This window comes from Rhinichthys klamathensis, unplaced genomic scaffold (genome assembly GCF_029890125.1).
Source record: "Rhinichthys klamathensis goyatoka isolate OS25496 unplaced genomic scaffold, OSU_Roscu_1.1 h1tg000452l_1, whole genome shotgun sequence".
Classification (NCBI taxonomy): domain Eukaryota; kingdom Metazoa; phylum Chordata; class Actinopteri; order Cypriniformes; family Leuciscidae; genus Rhinichthys; species Rhinichthys klamathensis.
In genome coordinates this window covers 1,044,712-1,064,132 of record NW_026606944.1, presented here as the reverse complement: position 1 = coordinate 1,064,132, position 19,421 = coordinate 1,044,712, and the positions used below count along the sequence as shown (strand labels likewise).

General features: G+C 38.9%; 2 protein-coding genes across 3 annotated transcripts in view; both read left to right on the top strand.

The window, feature by feature from the left end:
* The window catches only part of LOC130071690 (gastrula zinc finger protein XlCGF8.2DB-like), a 152,008-nt gene that overhangs the window by 6,645 nt on the left and 125,942 nt on the right, over positions 1-19,421 (top strand). The window contains exon 3 of one of the 2 annotated variants that reach the window (XR_008804021.1): positions 2,506-2,575. The exons of the other annotated variant lie outside the window; for it this stretch is intronic. The gene's annotated coding sequence lies outside the window, so the exon portion shown is untranslated. Of the gene's footprint in view, positions 1-2,505; positions 2,576-19,421 lie in introns of those variants that run through there. 2 annotated transcript variants of the gene reach the window in all.
* LOC130071661 (gastrula zinc finger protein XlCGF57.1-like) lies at positions 2,730-3,350 on the top strand. Its single transcript, XM_056236522.1, has one exon. It carries the CDS (start codon positions 2,730-2,732, stop codon positions 3,348-3,350), a length of 621 nt encoding a protein of 206 aa, XP_056092497.1.

Below are 19,421 nucleotides of genomic sequence, written 5' to 3'. Positions count from 1 at the left end.
ATGCTAGCCTAACACATTAGCTTGATCACATTGTCTGCCATCTGCCCTGTACAGTGAAGAGAACACCCCTCAAAGTGCCAGACGCCATCGAATCTGAGCATTTGCCCACTCAAGTCGGTTACAACGACGAACTACAGTCAGGTCGAGACCCCGATGAGGACGACGAGCATGCAGATGAGCTTCCCTGAGACTGTTTCTGACAGTTTGTGCAGAAATATTTTGGTTATGCAAACTGATTGTTGCAGCAGCTGTCCGATCTGAGACTATCTTGGAGGTGAAGATGCTGGATGTGGAGGTCCTGGGCTGGTGTGGTTACACGTGGTCTGCGGTTGTGAGGCCGGTTGGATGTACTGCCAAATTCTCTGAAACACCTTTGGAGACGGCTTATTGTAGAGAAATAAACATTCATTTCACAGTCAACAGCTCTGCTGGACATTCCTGCAGTCAGCATGCCAATTGCACGCTACCTCAAAACTTGCGACATCTGTGGCATTGTGCTGTTTGACAAAACCACATTTTAGAGTGGCCAGCCTAATGCCGAGTTCAGACTGCACGATTTTCAAAATAATCGGGTCACTGTTGTTTTCACACTGCATGACTATCTGGGGTAACATTCAGTTGCTGCTGTGTTCACACTGCACGATGGATCGGCGACAGGAGGTTTCACACTGCATGACTTTACAAAAGAAAGAATCGCCGACAACGTCTGCCTGGTCCGCAAACTACGTTTCACAACCAAACAAACGCGAGAAGTGATAGGAAATAACGGAAGATCACGCGTGCGTGAGACCGGAGTTCTCGCGCGACACTGAATTTGTTATTAAAAATGATAGCCTACAAATTGTCTATGCACTGATTTGTAGCAAAAATGAACAAATAATAATAAACAGTTTATGCAGGAAATGGTTGGGAAGACGAGGGGAGCAAGGACTGAGTTTTGCAAAGAGAGTTGGGGGTAAATTAATAATTTTGCAAATGTCCTGCTGTTGCTGCTAGTCATGCAAATTTTTGTGCTTTGTTTTTGTTTGATATAATTGTAAATATAGGCCTATCTATTAAAATACTGATATTCTGGTCTATAACTCCTCCTCCTCCTCCTCCCTGTATCTTGCTCTCTCATTGGCTGTCGGTCATCGCCGATGTAGTTTTCAGTCAGAACACATTCACACAGCAGGATTGTGAATCGCCGACAGGTCCAGATATTTAGCATGCCAAATATCTCACGGGCGTCGGCGACTCGTCGGCTAATCTCTCAGATCGTGTCTTTGCTCATTCACACTGCGTGATTGTCACTCGCGTGAACGAGCACCGATTTGGCTGTGATTTCGGGCATTTGTCGGCGATTTCTCAAAACCTGTCGGCGAGCTAAAATCGTGCAGTCTGAACTCGGCATTAGGCACATCTGTGCAATAATCATGCTGTCTAATCAGCATCTTGATATGCCACACCTGTGAGGTGGATGGATTATCTCGGCAAAAGAGAAGTGCTCACTAACGCAAATATTGTTCATAAATCTGTGTACATAGAAAAAGTCTTAGATCTTTGAGGTCAGCTCATGAAAAATGGGGGCAAAACAAAAGTTCAGATCAATGTCTCAATTGTCCCAATGTCAATTATCTCCATGACTTGGGATGGCTAAAACAACGTTGGAAAGTAATGACCAAACCTACTTGAAGGTCTCTTCGGGACTTAACAACCTCTGGCGTGATTGTATGTGCGCATGCGCTTAGTGTTCCTTACAAAGTGACATCGCCAACTACTGGCCTGGCATGCATATTAGGACCCAGGAAGACTAGCTGATTGCACAGACTTTCAGCTAATGGGATCCTAAAAAATAAACAAAATAAAAATAAACAAATATTACAGCATTTTTAGTCATATTCGCGGATCCCTCTGAACGGGGATCTTTTCTACAAAGTTTCCGTTTGTACAAAGAAAAATCTTCTGTTTTTAGTACGTCGTGTAAACGAGTAATTTGACTTGACCTGTGTTTTTTCTATTCATATATCAGCAGCTGCCTATATTTTGGAAGGTTATTTTGAAACAAGTCTATTGCTGCATTGGGGCAAGACAATGTGCAAGTTAGAGGATACAGCCTGAAAAGTGTGTAAATTAATTAGTTAATAGTAGTAGTAGTAGTAAAAATCTTTATTTGTCCCTTTACAGGGCAATTTAAGTTGCTTAAATAGTATAAAATATGTATTTTTAAAATAACTTTTTTGTAATGTCTACTCAATACTTTTATCATCTTGCACAATAATGACTTTAAATGATCTTTTGGGGGTTATTTCTCTGCCAAAGGTGTGATTAGTTTACGATTTTATTAATCTGCAAATGTAATTATTTGGAATAAAACGTAACACCTCTTTTAGTAGCTTAGTGTGTGTAGGATCTAGTATACTTATTGCTGGTTTTGATGCTATTTGTTTTGGATGCTTTTATGTTGGTTTTGATGTCTGTTGCTTTGTCATTAAAAAGGGTTAACTGATATTTGTTTTGTTTTAGACCTGATGCAGCTGAAAGAGGAGAGTCAAGAACCAAAGGAAATTGAAGTGAAAATTCAAAATGAGAAAGACCAGGATATTATGAACGGAAAAAAATGTTTTGGTTGCTCAAAGACAAAAAAGACCTCCTCACGAAAAAGAGGTCAAAAGGCAAAAACCAGACGTCATTTTAACTGCCAACAGTGTGAGAAAAGTTTCACTCATAGAGGAAACCTTAATGTCCACATGAGACTTCATAAAGGAGAGAAGCCTTTCACCTGCCAACAGTGTGGAATAAGTTTCACTCAAAGAGGAAACTTTAACGTCCACATGAAAATTCACACTGGAGGAGACGCTTTCATCTGCAATCATTGTGGGAAGAGCTTCTCCCGAAAAGGAGGTCTTAAGACTCACATGAGAGTTCACACCGGAGAGAACCCATTCACATGTGACCAGTGTGGAAAGAGTATGAGATTTAAAGCCACTTATAATAAGCACATGAGGATTCACTCAAGAGGAAACAGTTTTACATGTCATCAGTGTGAAAGGAGTTTCATAGACAGTGATCACCTTAAGAATCATGTAATAACTCACATTGGAGAGAAGCCTTTCATGTGTCATCACTGTGGAAAGACTTGTAAAAACAAAGCAAACCTTGACGTTCACATAAGAATTCACACGGGAGAGAAGCTTTACATCTGCCCTCAGTGTGACAAGAGTTTCACATTTAAAGGAAACCTTAAGATTCACATAAGAGTTCACACAGGAGAGAGGCCTTTCACGTGCCCTCAGTGTGGAAGTAGTTTTATGTATAAAAGAGACCTGAAACGTCATATGCACACTCATTCTGACAAGAAACTGGAATGATCTGTGCATGAGGTTTAGTAAAAGGAGCAATTTCAAAAATCACTTGTGCATTCACAATATTAGGATAAGCTTCTGTATTGCTGTAAAATTCTATGAAGAATGAAATGTGTGTGTGTGTGTGTGTGTGTATATATATATATATATAGAGAGAGAGAGAGAGAGAGAGAGAGAGAGAGAGAGAAAGGGAACTGAATAAATAGTGAATATTGAACATTGCACTGAATTATTTGGTTAAACTTAAAAGTTTGTTTATATATAATATATTTGTGTGTGTGTGTGTATATATATATATATATATACAAAATTGCATACACACACTGTATACATATAAATATAAAGCGCAAACTTTTATGTTAGATACGATTATGCAACAGCACTTATAATAACACACTGTATTAAACTTTCTGTAAAAAATAATGCTTTGTATATTTTAGGGACAATTTATATAGGTGGGATTGGATTATTTAGTGATTTTCTATTACAATCTTCGGCTTCTCATTCATACATTCAACTTTAATTTTACATGAAATTATTCAGTCTTATTTTCATTTCTTTACCCTATTACTAGTAAAAAATAACAATGTTCTGCATTAAAGACCTCCTGAGGTGAAAATCATATTTTTAATGTTGTCTATGTGGTGCTTTAATACAAACCTTGCGCAAATTCAGTCAACATCACTGCTGAGTATTTTCTCATTAAACTGCAGTGAACCAAAGACATATGAATAATGAATCATAACACATAATTAATTACATGTAGCTGAATTAATATTACAATCAATGAATCTGTTCGTCCAGCGAACACTCAGTATTGATCATCTATTAACTCTCAGGGAAGATATTTCTCATGGCCACAGAAAAATAACTCTTTCTTAGCATGTAGCTGTGATCACAATCATTAAATTGATGTTGATTTACAAGCAAGGGACCAGAATGAATGTACACAAAGTTTTATTTAACTAAATCATGTACACAACTAATCTAAAACACGCAGACGATGCATACATGGGTAAAATGGAAAGTGAATGAACCCGGAAACAGAACAAGGGAATGATGCTATGATAAGAGTCTTTTAATCATTTGAAAGAACTATCAGTTGATTTGTGCTTTATTATGATTTACTAACACTTCGCGTATACAGGCAGGAGCCATCTTGGAAAACAGTCTCGACCAGTCGAACCATGAACGCTGTGCTAAGTGAGCTGGTCCATCGGAATTACGTTTGTGAAATCTAATTACATGGAAATGCATGAATTATATCTGTTTATTAAAATATATGGGTGACTAACTACAAGGGAAGAAAGGGTCCCATACTTTCATATGAGATTCCAAGACGTGGTTTGACTGGTCGAGACTCTTTTCCAAGATGGCTCCTGCCTGTATACGTGAAGTGTATTGTCTTTATAAAGTATCTTTTTATTAAACTGTCTGTACACTTACAAAGTTCTCAATGCTTCAGTTTGCATGTAGGGACCCTCATTGTGCTACCATGTTAGTGTGGGGCTATTTTGAGCCTTGTTAGTGGTATTAACTAGCGATTTCTTTTTACTTATTCAATGCATTATAAGCTAAACAGTTTTTAGAGATAAAACTCTTTAATAATAATAATAATAATGCATTTTATTTCATGGCGCCTTTCAGAACATCCAAGATCACCTCACAAGAAATATACAGGTCACTACACAAATCAAAACACAACAATCAAACAGCGTATACATATAAAGTGCAGTTAAATCTCAATAAAACGTTATAAAAAAGCCTGAATAAAAAGATATGTCTTAAGGCGCGTTTTAAAAGTCAGCAAGCACTCGCTATTGCGAACATCAAGAGGAAGAGAGTTCCATAGGCGGGGGGCAGCATAACTAAAAGATCTGGCACCCATGGTGGTAAGTCGAATCCGAGGTACCACAAGAGAAATTGAAGAAGAAGATCTGAGTGCACGTGAAGGGGTGTAAACATGGAGAAGTTGAGTAAGGTATTGTGGTGCAAAATTATGAAGTGCCTTATAAGTGAGTAGCAAGATTTTAAATTCAACTCTATATTTTAATGGTAGCCAGTGCAACTGCTGAAGAACTGGAGAAATGTGGTCAGTATAGGGTATTCTAGAAAGAACACGAGCTGCAGAGTTCTGGACCAACTGAAGCTTATGCAGCAATTTGGACGGAATACCTGTGAAAAGAGCATTGCAGTAGTCTATACGTGAAGTGACTAGTGCGTGGATAAGAACTGCAGTATTACTATTTGAGAGAAAGGGACGGAGACGGTTAATATTGCGTAAATGGAAGTATGCAATTCGCGTGATATTATTAATTTGTGCTTGAAAGGATAATGTGCCATCCATTATGACACCCAAACTTTTAACCTGAGAGGAAGGACAGATTGCAGTATTGTCAATGTATAGAGAGAAACAACTCGATTTAGATACAACAGATTTAGTGCCAACAAGCAGAGCCTCAGTTTTATTGCCATTTAACTTCAAGAAGTTTGCTGAAAGCCAAACTTTAATTTCAGCTAAACAGCTTGACAAAGATGGCGGAGGAAAAGAACCAGGGTTTAGCAGACAGGTAAAGTTGGGTGTCATCCGCATAACAGTGAAAATGAATACCATATTTCCTTAAAATATCACCAAGAGGGAGCATATAGATAATGAAAAGAAGCGGGCCCAAAACAGAACCCTGGGGAACACCAGTGGTGACTGTCAATATTCTAGAACTAAAACCTATTAATTAAATACGCTGACTGCGTCCATAGAGATATGACCTAAACCAAGACAGAGCAGTGCCAGTAATACCAATGGAAGCTAACCTGTCAAGAAGTATCTGGTGTGAGACAGTATCAAAGGCAGCGCTCAAGTCTAGAAGGACAAGAATGGTTAAAAGCCCAGAGTCAGCTGCCAACAGTAGATCATTAGTTATTCTGACAAGAGCAGTCTCAATGCTGTGGTGTGGACGAAATCCAGATTGGAATTGTTCATTCAAGTAATTATTGGAGAGATGTTCATGAATTTGAATTGCAATACACTTTTCCACTACCTTAGAGATAAATGGTAAATTTGAAATGGGACGAAAATTGTTGAAATTAAAGGGATCACACCCTGGTTTCTTAAGTATGGGTGTAATAATAGCAAATTTAAGAGTTGGAGATACAAAACCAGACCCAAGTGAACTGTGAACAATTTTCGTAATCAATGGCAAAGGGGCTGGTAAACAAGCTTTCACTAAAGGAGTTGGTAGAGGGTCTAACTGACAAGTCGAAGATTTAGATTTACCTATCAGACCCACAATCTCTGAAGTAGTTGGTAGTGTAAAGGTAGAGAAAGCAGAGTGGAGAGGTACGTGAGTGATAGGCTGACAGGAGTCATTGTGGAGAGTACCAGTAAGTAATTGCTGATGTACATTTTCAACCTTAGATGTAAAAAAGTCAAAAGGCGATTACATAAGTCAGTGGAATACATATCAGATGGCAAAGAATCAGGTGGTTTCAGAATATTGTTTACCGCCAAGAAAAGAGACCTGGAGTTCCCATTGCTAAGTCCAATTACGTTGGAGTAGTAATCGGATTTAGCTTTAGTCAGTCCATTCTTATAGTTCTGAATATGTTCAGCATACATGTCTTTATGAACAGTAAGGCCAGACCTGAGGTACAGCCGCTCTAACCTACGGCCTATAGTTTTAAGTTCACGCAGTTCAGGTGTAAACCAAGAAGCCAAATGTATAAATGAAACAGTTCGAGTTTTCATAGGTGCAAATTCATCTAAAATCATATTCAGTCCATCATCGTAATATTTTACCAATTCATCAACAGTAGAGAAATCAGATTTACTGGAGAAGATGACAAGTTCATCAGCAAAGGTATGCAGATCAATGTTTTTAATATTCCGAAATGTAATCGGGCGACACAGGTTTACCTTAAAAATGACAAGTTTGGCACAAAAAGACACCAGAAAGTGATCTGATATGGATAGATCAGAAACAGTACAAGTAAAAGGTGTTATACCCGAGCTGCAAACAAGATCAAGAATATGCCCCTTAGTATGAGTGGGCAATGTGTTAAATTGTTGTATACCAAAGCAATCCAAACATGATAAAAATTCACTTGTAAATGCATTGCTGACATTATCTACATGAATGCTAAAATCACCCAAAAGGATAACATTTGAAGATATGGAACATAGATGAGTCAAGAGTTCAGACAGTTCAGTTAAAAAAGGCATTATTGCTCTTGGGAGGGCGGTAGATAGTTATGAGGATGGTAGGAATCGCACCATTAACTTTTAAGGCAATTGATTGAAAAGAAGAATATGTGGACATAGTTAACTGAGATACTTTCAATTTCTCTTTATAAAGTATTGCTAGCCCCCCTCCCCTTCCCGTACCACGAGATTTACAAACGTAACTATATCCCGGGGGAACAGACTGGTTTAGATGGAAAAAGTCATCTGGTTTCTGCCACGTCTCAGTTAGACAGAAAAAGTCAAATTCACGATCAGACAGTAAATCGTACACCAGGGGTCCTTTAGTGGAAAGTGATCGTATATTAAGTAAACCAAAGGAAAAATATTTTTTACCAGAATCGTTGCCAACCAATCTGGCCGGGTTGGTTAGTACACTGTGATCGGCAGTCCGTGTGAGCCTCCTCGGTGAGCGTGGTTTAGATGACCAAAATGACCGTATTTGACACGAGCCATCGATGTTATAACTCCGACGAGACCCGCGATGTATATATTTCCGACGTGGTATGTACACAATATCCAAGGGAAGAAGTGGAGCTGACAGAAAATTAAAAGGATGCAGACGGAGCTGAATAAGTTCCGTCGCCGAATACTGGAGCATCGTCCATGCCACCGAGTGGTATAATGCAGAAAGGACAATCCAGATGTAATTCATCCGCACCAGTAGCTCGGTGATCTTCATAGTTGAACTGCGTGCCACGAAGAACAGTCAGTACGTTAACCGGCAGTCAAACCGGCAACCGCAGAGAGCATCAACAGTCAATACCCAGGTAGATCAACCAGCGTACAAACTCGCCAAAACAGCGTGGATACACAGGTCAGACTCCTTAAAATGATTTAAAACAGTTCATAAATGCATCCATGCATTCATAAGTGCAGGAGGATTTTTAAGCGATAAAAGTTTTTTAAAATTCCCTCCCAGAGCAGCGGCAGCTAATAGCGCCAGCGTTCACCCGGAAAGTAGCAAGCACTCTTACATTCGATTATCATGAAAACAAATCCGACTCTGTACCAATGTGTTATTACACCATAGGTTCATTTTGCGCCGGAGTTGTCCTTTAAGATGAACTTGAAATGGACGTTTCTCAGAGTTTTGGTCAGACTATTTACTTGCTTTAGACTAAACATTTGGGTATTAATGGTTGTTTTAATGATATAATTGTCTTTATGCATGATTACATAAACTAGTGAATCGTTGAAGCAATTCCTATGAAAACCAGTTAGTGGAAAAAATGGTACTTGCCATTACTTTTACCACATTAATGTGTATGCCTATTTGTAGATAGAGGGCATGTTGTAAGGTGATGTAAACAACAGTCTTATTCAGGCGATAAGTTGCAGATGTTTAGTTGTTTTTTTGGCTTGCTTAGATGGGGACACTTGATATTCAACATATTACTGATCTGCCTTCATTGAAAAGATTATATGAGAACTGAGCTGAGCTGGACATGTTTTCTTCAGAGCGGCTACATATATACAAACTAAATTAATAACTTTTTTACACAAAAAATTAACCATCATCAAACTTACTTGTAGGCTGGACTATGACACTATTTTCTTCTAGATATGCTTTACAGCAGAAATAAAAATTGGTTGCATCATTTTCCTGTTATCGCTGTGAAGCTGCTTTGAAACATCTGTAGCCTATTGTAAAAAGCGCTATATAAACAAATGTGACTTAATTGTGTGAAAATTACACTTTTGAAATGTAGTAAATCCGTTCCTGAGTCATATGGCGGCTCTTTTCTATCTTTGAAATCGTCCAGTATTCGCGAACGAGTTGAGTGCACGGTGAGAATCGGTTCCCATTTGAGAGCCGTTTTGTATTTAAATATTAGACAGAATAATATGATTATACATCAATTAGCCTAGCTAGCTGAATTTTATTTTGATGTGTACCCAGCTAAAACAGTACGTTCCATTTTTTTAGAATCTTGGCAATTCCAGAAACGTTGTGGGCACGTCCTAAAAAAACGTCGCTAGTTTATCCCATGGAGAACGTTGTAGAGACGTGGTCCACTGTCTCCATATAACTTTACAGAAAATTGCATTACAAGTATTATCCTAGTGATATATGCCATTTGGATATTATATGGGGCATTTACTTAATTCATCAACGATTTTATTAAGTTATCAGTGGACCACGTTTCTATAACGTTCGCCTTGGGATAAACTAGCGACGTATTTTGAGGACGTGCCCACGTTTCTGGAACGTTATTTTTATATATATATAGCGCGATTTATATGGGTTTATATGGGCTGCGTCCCAATTTGCCTACTTATACTACGCCCTAAAAGTATGTACTCTTTTTGTGAAGAAAAAGTACATACTTTTGAGTGTGTAGCAAAAGAGTAGGCAAGCTTTGGGACATACTACTTCGTCACTTTAACAGACAGATCTGTTGCGTGCATCCTGTCACCGTAAACTGCCCTGTCAATCATCCTGTCACCGTAAACTGCCCTGTCAATCATCTCGTCACAGTTAAAATCCTCCATTCAATCTAATTTCTAATCTCCTACCGTTTCGGAGAGAAATGTAGTCGCACGTTGATCTGTCGTGGGTCTTTCATGGCGAGACTCTCCTCGTGTGTTTGCAATTTGAATGTAATGATGCATTTAAAAGTTAATGGCTATAAACGTATCTTTGCAAAAGTTCACAATGCTGCAGATGCAATATAATGTGGACAACATTGAATAAGTACATTTTCGTCAGATTAGATACTGATAATTAATCACTCAAACCCCTTTATCTAAACCTCTCTACATCTCGCGTCCTCCATGTCTGTAGTTTTTTAACACTTTTCACTCGTGTTTGTAGTTCTAACCCGAATCCTCGTCCAACGCGCGATGGGTTGTGGGCAATATCAGCCGTCAGAGTGTGCATCGATCTGCACTTCGGATTCTGACCGGATATAGTAGACCATCCGGGTCTCTTTTGGCGCTTTTCCACTGCATAGTACGGTACGGTTCGGTTCGGTACGGCTCACTTGTGGTGCTTTTCCACTGCATGGTCCGGTACGGTACGGCTCGCTTCGGCTCGCTTTAAATGGTACCTGGTCTGTTGAGGTTCCAAGCGTACCGTACCGGTACTAAAATGTGACGTAAAAACACTGCAGATCACTGATTGGTCAGACAGAATCGTCACTACCAGCGTCATTGGACACTAAACCCGCTAGATTTAAATAACCAGTAGACAACAGCCAAAGCGGTAGCATCTGTTTTTTAAACTTTAAAAAGAAATGGCTGAATCGTGGTCAGTGGACGAGGTGCAGACGTTCCTCTCGTTGGTTGCCGAGGAGCGGATCTAGCGAGAGCTGGATGGGGCAAAACGGAATGAAAAAGTGTTCCAAGAAGTAGCTCAGCTCTTAGCCGCACACGGCTATCACCGGACCTACAACAGTGTAGGGACAAAATAACGACCAGTCCCACCCACTTTGAAGAGGTACTAACTGCGGTGGAAAAGCAACCGAGCTAAAGCGAACCGAACCGTGCCGTACCGAGTCGAGTCGTACCACGCAGTGGAAAAGCGAAGCGAGCCGAACCGTTCCGCGCCGAGTCGAACCGTACCGAGCCGAACCGAGCCGTACCAGCAGTGGAAAAGCGCCATTTGGAACACTCATTTCAACATACTACGATTTGGGACGTACTAATTAAGTTTTCGAATACCATTTAGGACGGATAGTATGCGAATTGGGACGCAACATGACTGTGACAGTGCGTGAGAGAGATATGGAGTTTCCTTTGTGTCTTTTTTATTCAATCAAACATACTGCGTTTGAGAGTAAAACTAATTAATTAAATAAATTAAAAGATTGCACAAAAGTCTTCTTAAGGCTCAAAAATAAAGAAGTTGATAACAAAATTGTTTGCAGTGCATGTAAATCTTTAAAAACCTTTATTTTTCTTTGTGCATTTCGAACACTTTATCACAAACGCACAAATTTTGCTGTCTTTTTTGCGGGTCTAAATCTTTTTAAATGTTACAAGTTCGCTCGCTCTTCTCTCAGACACACTGCGCGGCAGCAGCGGGAAAACGTAGTGGGCGTGGTAAACCTGTCACTTCGATCCAGGGTTACCAATAGAAAAGGGCCTTCCATCCTGGTTGGTAGAGACTGTCTGCTGAGACAGCTTCATTCGCAAGCAAAACTTTTCAACTCGCAAACAAAAGATTTAGACCCGCAAAAAAAAAGCAAAGAAAACAGCAGAAAAGAGAGCAAAATTTGTGGTGAGAACACACAAGAGGTGGTGAGAACATTGAAGTTGCCAGGTACATGATAAATAATCGAGGTAGTGAAAGAGGGAGTTTTATAGTGGGCCGAAGTGTCCATAATCAGAGAATTAAACGCCTTTGGGGTGATGTAATGTAAATTGGGTGGTGTCAGACTTCTATAAGCAACTTTTCCAGTATATGGAACACTCTGAAATCTTGGACTCCACAAGTGACGTCCACTTATGGGCTTTGCATTTTGTGTACCTTGGGAGGATACAGCAGTCAGCGAGATAATTTTTCCAGCAGTGGAACCACCATACTTTAAGTTCAGGCCAATCCATGACACCCCTGGGTATGTTCTTGCAGCCAAATCTGGAGCTTCTCACACAGGATGGCCCTGCAGTTCGGGAAGATAATGAGCAAATTATAGTTCCAAAAAGGAACCTAACATTAAATCCTGACAATGTTACCCGGTAACATGCTGCATGTGACCCACTTACCGATGGCAAATTACTATTAACCGATTACTGATGGCAACCACGGCATTGATCACTATCTTTTTGTAATCGATTTTATTTCAGTTTGCAATTACAGAATGTCTTCTTAAAAATATGGAATAGTACTTGTATTTTTAAAAGAGATTTATAACTGGAATGTATTTTTTACAGGAACTCAATGAACCTTTCTCCCATAAACGGAACAGTTAGGCATTTTATGTTAAAGAAATATGATTAGTTTTGAGATTATTTCATCCTGTATTTAAAGCATGTTTCCTAATCTAGTGTGTATGCATGAAATGTACCTTGTAATAGTTTTATAACAACAAAAGTTTGCAATTACAGCATGTCTTCTTGAATATATGGCATGCACATGTACTTGTGTCATTTAAAGAGATTTACAACTGGAACGTATTTTTAACTCACACTGAACCTATTTTTTACATAAACTAAACAGCTGAGCCTTCTTGAGTGGTGCTCAAAGTTAAAATGATTTCAACTGCTTGATTTCATCTCTCTTTCGTGTAGTTTGTAGTAGTAGTAGTTTGTGTAGTTTCGTAACTGTTTTTATTATACATATATGTACGATCTTATTGTCTGGTTTATGGTCCGTTATGTGGACCCTTATTTTGAACACACAATAATAAAGGGAAATCTCTTCACCGCGACAACCCTAGAGCAAGTCCAATAAGGCGAGCGTAATGTAAAACGTAGAAGTCAAACGCAGTGTGCTTGACAACCCATCATAACCGTATATTTTAACTTGATTAAACTAAAACTTAACATCAGTAGATACATGGACAGTACTCGACAGGAGACAACGGGAACGTGAGGGCTATATATACACAAGACTAATCACAGAACCGGCTCTGGCAAGGAACACTTGAACAATTTAATAATGAACCAATGAGAACAAAACACTTGAACAGGGGAAGCACATGACAGGATCACACGAAGAGCAGGGGAAAAATATGAAAGACAGGAAACATGATGGCAAAATTACAAAATAAAAGACATGAAACATAAAACAAACCCCAAACCAACGTGTGCCATCTAGGGTGATGTCCACCATACAAAAAAAAATAAATAAATATGAAAATCCAAAGCCTTGGCAATTTTGAATTGCATATATCATGTTCTTTTTAAAGTCATTGTAATTTTGATGCACAGTTGGAAGATAAATGCTGTTGGCACATGTATTTGCTTTTGGCAATAGTGACAGCATCTCATTCTGAAAGCTGGGGTGAGGTCTCAATCCCAGAGGTGGCAGGGTTTTTAAGCCAGTAGTAAAAAAGATGATGTCGCTGTACTGCAGCTCACTGGGTTCATCTGTAAAATAATCAGTGTATAACATTCTTACATTATAGGAATATATTTAAAAACTTTACCTACTGACCTTTAATAAAAAACATACTTTAAAGGTGACATATTATGCCCCTTTTCACAAGATGTAATCTAAATCTATGGTTCCCAGAATGTATCTGTGAAATTTCAGCTCAAAATACCCCCCCTGAATTCTAAAGTGATTAAGTCCAGGAGTTGCTGTAAATTCTGACCAGAACCAAAGATGTTTGTGTCGTCTGCAAATAATACAAATTTCAGTAGTTCAGATACTTTACATACTCACCTAAAGGATTATTAGGAACACCATACTAATACTGTGTTTGACCCCCTTTCGCCTTCAGAACTCAAGGTGCTGAAAGCATTCTTTAGAAATGTTGGCCCATATTGATAGGATAGCATCTTGCAGTTGATGGAGATTTGTGGGATGCACATCCAGGGCACGAAGCCCCCGTTCCACCACATCCCAAAGATACTCTATTGGGTTGAGATCTGGTGACTGTGGGGGCCATTTTAGTACAGTGAACTCATTGTCATGTTCAAGAAACCAATTTGAAATGATTCGAGCTTTGTGACATGGTACATTATCCTGCTGGAAGTAGCCATCAGAGGATGGGTACATGGTGGCCATAAAAGGATGGACATGGTCAGAAACAATGCTCAGGTAGGCCGTGGCATTTAAACGATGCCCAATTGGCACTAAGGGGCCTAAAGTTTTACACCACCACCACCAGCCTGCACAGTGGTAACAAGGCATGATGGTTCCATGTTCTCATTCTGTCTACGCCAAATTCTGACTCTACCATCTGAATGTCTCAACAGAAATCGAGACTCATCAGACCAGGCAACATTTTTCCAGTCTTCAACTGTCCAATTTTGGTGAGCTCTTGCAAATTGTAGCCTCTTTTTCCTATTTGTAGTGGAGATGAGTGGTACCCGGTGGGGTCTTCTGCTGTTGTAGCCCATCCACCTCAAGGTTGTGCGTGTTGTGGCTTCACAAATGCTTTGCTGCATACCTCGGTTGTAACGAGTGGTTATTTCAGTCAAAGTTGTTCTTCTATCAGCTTGAATCAGTCGGCCCATTCTCCTCTGACCTCTAGCATCAACAAGGCATTTTCGCCCGCAGGACTGCCGCATACTGGATGTTTTTCCCTTTTCACAACATTCTTTGTAAACCCTAGAGATGGTTGTGCGTGAAAATCCCAGTAACTGAGCAGATTGTGAAAAACTCAGACCGGCCCGTCTGGCACCAACAACCATGCCACGCTCAAAATTGCTTAAATCACCTTTCTTTCCCATTCTGACATTAAGTTTGGAGTTCAGGAGATTGTCTTGACCAGGACCACACCCCTAAATGCATTGAAGCAACTGCCATGTGATTGGTTGATTAGATAATTGCATTAATGAGAAATTGAACAGGTGTTCCTAATATTCCTTTAGGTGAGTGTATATCGTTTATGTAGAGAATAAATAATTTCGGTCCCAATACTGACCCCTGGGGGACACCACATGCAATGTCCAAACATTCAGATGTATAATCTCTCAACTTCACAAATTGTTTCCTGTCTTTTAAATAACTGCTTAACCAATTCAGAACTATCTAGTATATCTAACTATTTTTCCAGCTAAATCTGGTCCAAAATTTACAAAATATTTATTAAAAGTTATTGACCACATCCTCCATGTTATTAATGTTCTTTTCATTACCAATGAAATAGTGGGGATAATTAGTCTCGTGCCCCTTCGGTTCTTATAATACTGTTTAGAATATTCCATATACCCTTCATATTATTTTTATTATTATCTAATAGTTTACTATAATATGTTATAGTATAATATAATATAATGTTCTCATAGTCTTAATTAACTTATTTTTATATTTCTTATATTTTTTTTCTGCTTCTATAGTTCTGAGTTTAATCAATTCTCTATAAAGTATATTTTTCTTTTTACAGGCATTTTGTAATCCTTTTGAAATCCACGGTCTATCACTATATTTTTGTTTTCTGCAATATTTTTTTTATCGGACAATTCTTATGTAATAATTTAAAAATTCTTAGGAATTCCCCATATACTTTATCAATATATTTTTCCTTATATATTTTTTCCCAGTCTTGTGAAAGCAAATCATCTTTAAATGCAACCATAGACTCTTCTGTTCTGACCCGTCTGAATAGAGGTTTATTGTCTTTTTATAGATGTGTAGTTGCTGTTGTAAACTGTAAAAATTGGTAGATGGTCACTGATATAATTTATTAATGATCCACTCACTGGACATTAGGGCTATTTAGATTAGGTTTGGAGTCATTAGGTCTGTTGCCATTAGGTTTAAGATGGGTAGGTTTAGGCTGGGTGTGGGTTCACCTTAGTTGATTTGACTGGGCTTCCTACAGGCTATTTAGACTGGGTTAGGTTTTGGAGCCATTAGGTCTACCGTCCTTAGGTTTGAGATGGTTAGGGTGGTTTAGGTTGAAAGTTAGGTTTAGGTTTTAAGCTTAGGTGTTTAGGGCTAGGGTTAGGTTTTTAGGTTTTGGGTTAAAGTTAGGTTTTAGGATTAGGTTTAGGTTAAGGGTTAGGCTTAGGTTTTAGGAGAATAAAATGTGTCTATTTACTTTAATTATTTGTTTATTGGGGACTCAGATCAGGAAGGACAAATTGAGCTGTTGCTCCTTGTCAAATCCTTGGTCATCATGTTCCCCCTTTTTTCTTTTTATCTATTATTTATTATTTTATTTTCCATTTTTTTTAATATATATATATATATATATTTTTTTTTTAAACAACAAAAATGGTTTTAACTTATTATTTTGTATCTTCATTTTAATAAAATATTTTCCTCTCAGGTTGTTGCTTATGTCTCTTTGGGGTTTTCAGTTCCTAATTTCTTGGTCCATCATCCATTTTTCTCGGGCTGTTGTTTATAGTCTTAGATATTCGAGCCAGTCTCTTGCCATGGCCTCCCCTGTTTGTGCTGTCCAGTGTATATTGTCGGGTACCGTCCGGAATGATTTGCTTGGTAAAAGGGGAATGTGTTGTGTGTTTTTTTTTTTTTATTTGGTTTAGAAAGTCCAAATTCTCCTTGATGTGTGTGGGTAGGTTCTTGTCATAATTGATTAGGGAAAAAAAAAAATTGGTGCCGTTGGGAACGCCTGTCATGCCGCTCCCAGTACCCTTTCCACAATTTTCTGTAGCTTTGTGACATAACCCTCCTCCTTGTTGTTTATCCGAAAATGTAGAACAACCACTTGAACCTCTGGGGCCATTTCTGTCCTGTTCTTGAGGATGTGATATGCGTGTTCCAGTTTGGCCCCCGGATTACTGACCACTTGTACTTTATCATTTTTGATTTGGGGTAGGTGGGTCAGATTGGAAGCCCCTTTAAAAAAAAGTATTGGTTTTTGGGGGGTCAGGGACCAATTTTCAAATTTCTTCTGGTGATGTTCCTGCCTCTGCCTGGACCCCTGTTTCTGTCTGGAGATTTTTTATGGGTGGTTCTTTGTTCACTGTAGAACCTTTAGGTTTGGAGCTTAAGAGGGTACGATGTGGAATTAGAGTTAGTCTCCGGTTTTTTCCCCGGGTTTGTTTGTTTAGGTGTGGAGCATGCCAGTGGTGATTTTATGTTAGGCTCCAAACTGCTGGTTTCGACCGTTGGGAAGAAAACTTCATCGTCTGAATCTACCGTAGCTCCCAATGTGAAGCACAAGTTAGTTGATTTGTTTTGTTTTTTTGTTTGGGGGTGGTCACTGCTACTGGGTTTTTCTTCCGTTTCTGAAATCTTCTGGCGGTTTGCTTGTTTGGGGGTCGGGCTATGGTTGGTTTTGGTTTCCTTTTTGTTTTTGCGGACTTGGTTTTTGTGTGGGTTGGGTTGGTTCGTTTTGGGTCGTGGTTTGTGTGGTCATAAATGTTGTAACCACCTGGGAGGCTTGTTAGATGGTGGTATCCTGCAGGGTTTTTATGTTTCGTCTATCCCATTTCATGGCTATCTGCCAAGCCTCTTCCCACCTTGTTTTAGATGTGGCTAGAATGGACATTTGTGTAGTGGTCCTTGAGAATGTCCAGTCCCATATGTAGCCAGTTACACACATTTGCGTAAATCCACATGTTGGTGTTTTGGGTATTTTTGCCTAATTGCCGTGGTTAACCCATCCGCTATTTTATCCAGACGACGTGGTACTGTATTTTGTTCTGCCCTTTCTTGCAGTGTTTTAGCGTGGTGAAATGCTCTGAGGTAAGCATAGAGGTTTCTTATCAGTTGTTTGAACTCTTGGTCCGCCGACATGTTTGCTTTTGCGCGTTCCTAAACGAGGAATAAACCCAAAATTATTATACAAATATTTTTTTCTTTTTTTGTCGTTTTAAAACAGTTCTTGTTTTTCTGTTTAATATTATGTGGACACAAACACTGATGTTGTAAAAATGTGTAAAATTAACGTAATCGGCTGATTTGCAACAGCAACACGGTTTTGCATGCTATGATGCTGAGGTTAGCATGCAATTCCCCGTTATTTTCAGAACATGTATAACGTTAATGCACTTCAGCAACTCACTAGGAACACCAACATTGTCAGACACCTTGCTCCATGCATAATTTTTCTTATTTATGTCACTGTACGCAAACAGGGACACGTCGTATATTATTGGGAAATCCGAAATTATCAACCTCTCCATTTTGCTTGGGAACTAATGTTTGGTCGGAACCAAAGTTTACTCAACTTTGTTCTATGGATTCCTCTCAAGCGAAAGACTTCTTCATTCCTATTGGTTGCCATCATACCTCTTTACCATAAAGTTGCAAGACGCGCCGCTGCTCGCCAATAGTGATGGGAAGTCCGGTTCTTTTCCGCAAACCGGTTCTTTCGGACAGTTTGTTTCAATGAACCGGTTAAAAAAAAACTGTCCACCAGTTCTTTTACGTCCTCGTGTAATGACGTAATTTCTATCATCCCGGCGGATAAAAATACATTCAAAGAAAGTAATTTGTAATCATAACTTCAGTTAAATAAAAGTAATCATCAACTTGGATAAGTTTCTTACATTTACGTTTGGCAAATAAACCAAATACAGGCACTGATGTGCAAACGGATGTTTTACATGTCTTAAAGATATAAAGTGAATAAACTAGTCTTCATCAACTTTTTACAGAAACCAGGATACAGTTCACTTAAAATATAGGCTAGTTTAATGTGCATACACAATAGTAAATAGTAAAATACATTAAGGCCTACATGTTTCGACTGAAGTTGTTGCATGCTCATCATGTTAAAATGTTTATAACTAGATGCGATTGCATTTTCCAGTACGTTTTAATTGTTATTAAATAAACGTACATTTCGCCAAATTCGCCCCCTCACTCAAGTCCTCAGGTCATTCCTGCTCATATTATCAGCACAGCATCAGTTGTGTGAAAGAAAGTTCGGTTCAGAGATGGCGCTATCACACATGCTCAGTAACTCCTGCTCATCGGTTCTCTGTATCGAACATGTTCGAAAGAAACAGTTCTCGGGTCTGTACCAGTGATTCAAGAAGTGCTGCAACAACAGTTCTTAATCTTGACTCGAGAACCGCAGAAGCAGTGTGTGTAAGTGTGCCGAGCTGACAACTGCTGCAACCTGAATATACAGTCGACATAAAAAAAGTCGAAGCATGTATCCAGTGTGTTTAATACTTTTCTACTGTTTTGATTAACACACTAATTACTTTGCACTCTTATACATCTTTTAAGTTAACTTTAGCCAAGGTTATATCAATTTACTTAGCATGTGTGTAGGCCCTACTACTTTAATTTCTCAGTA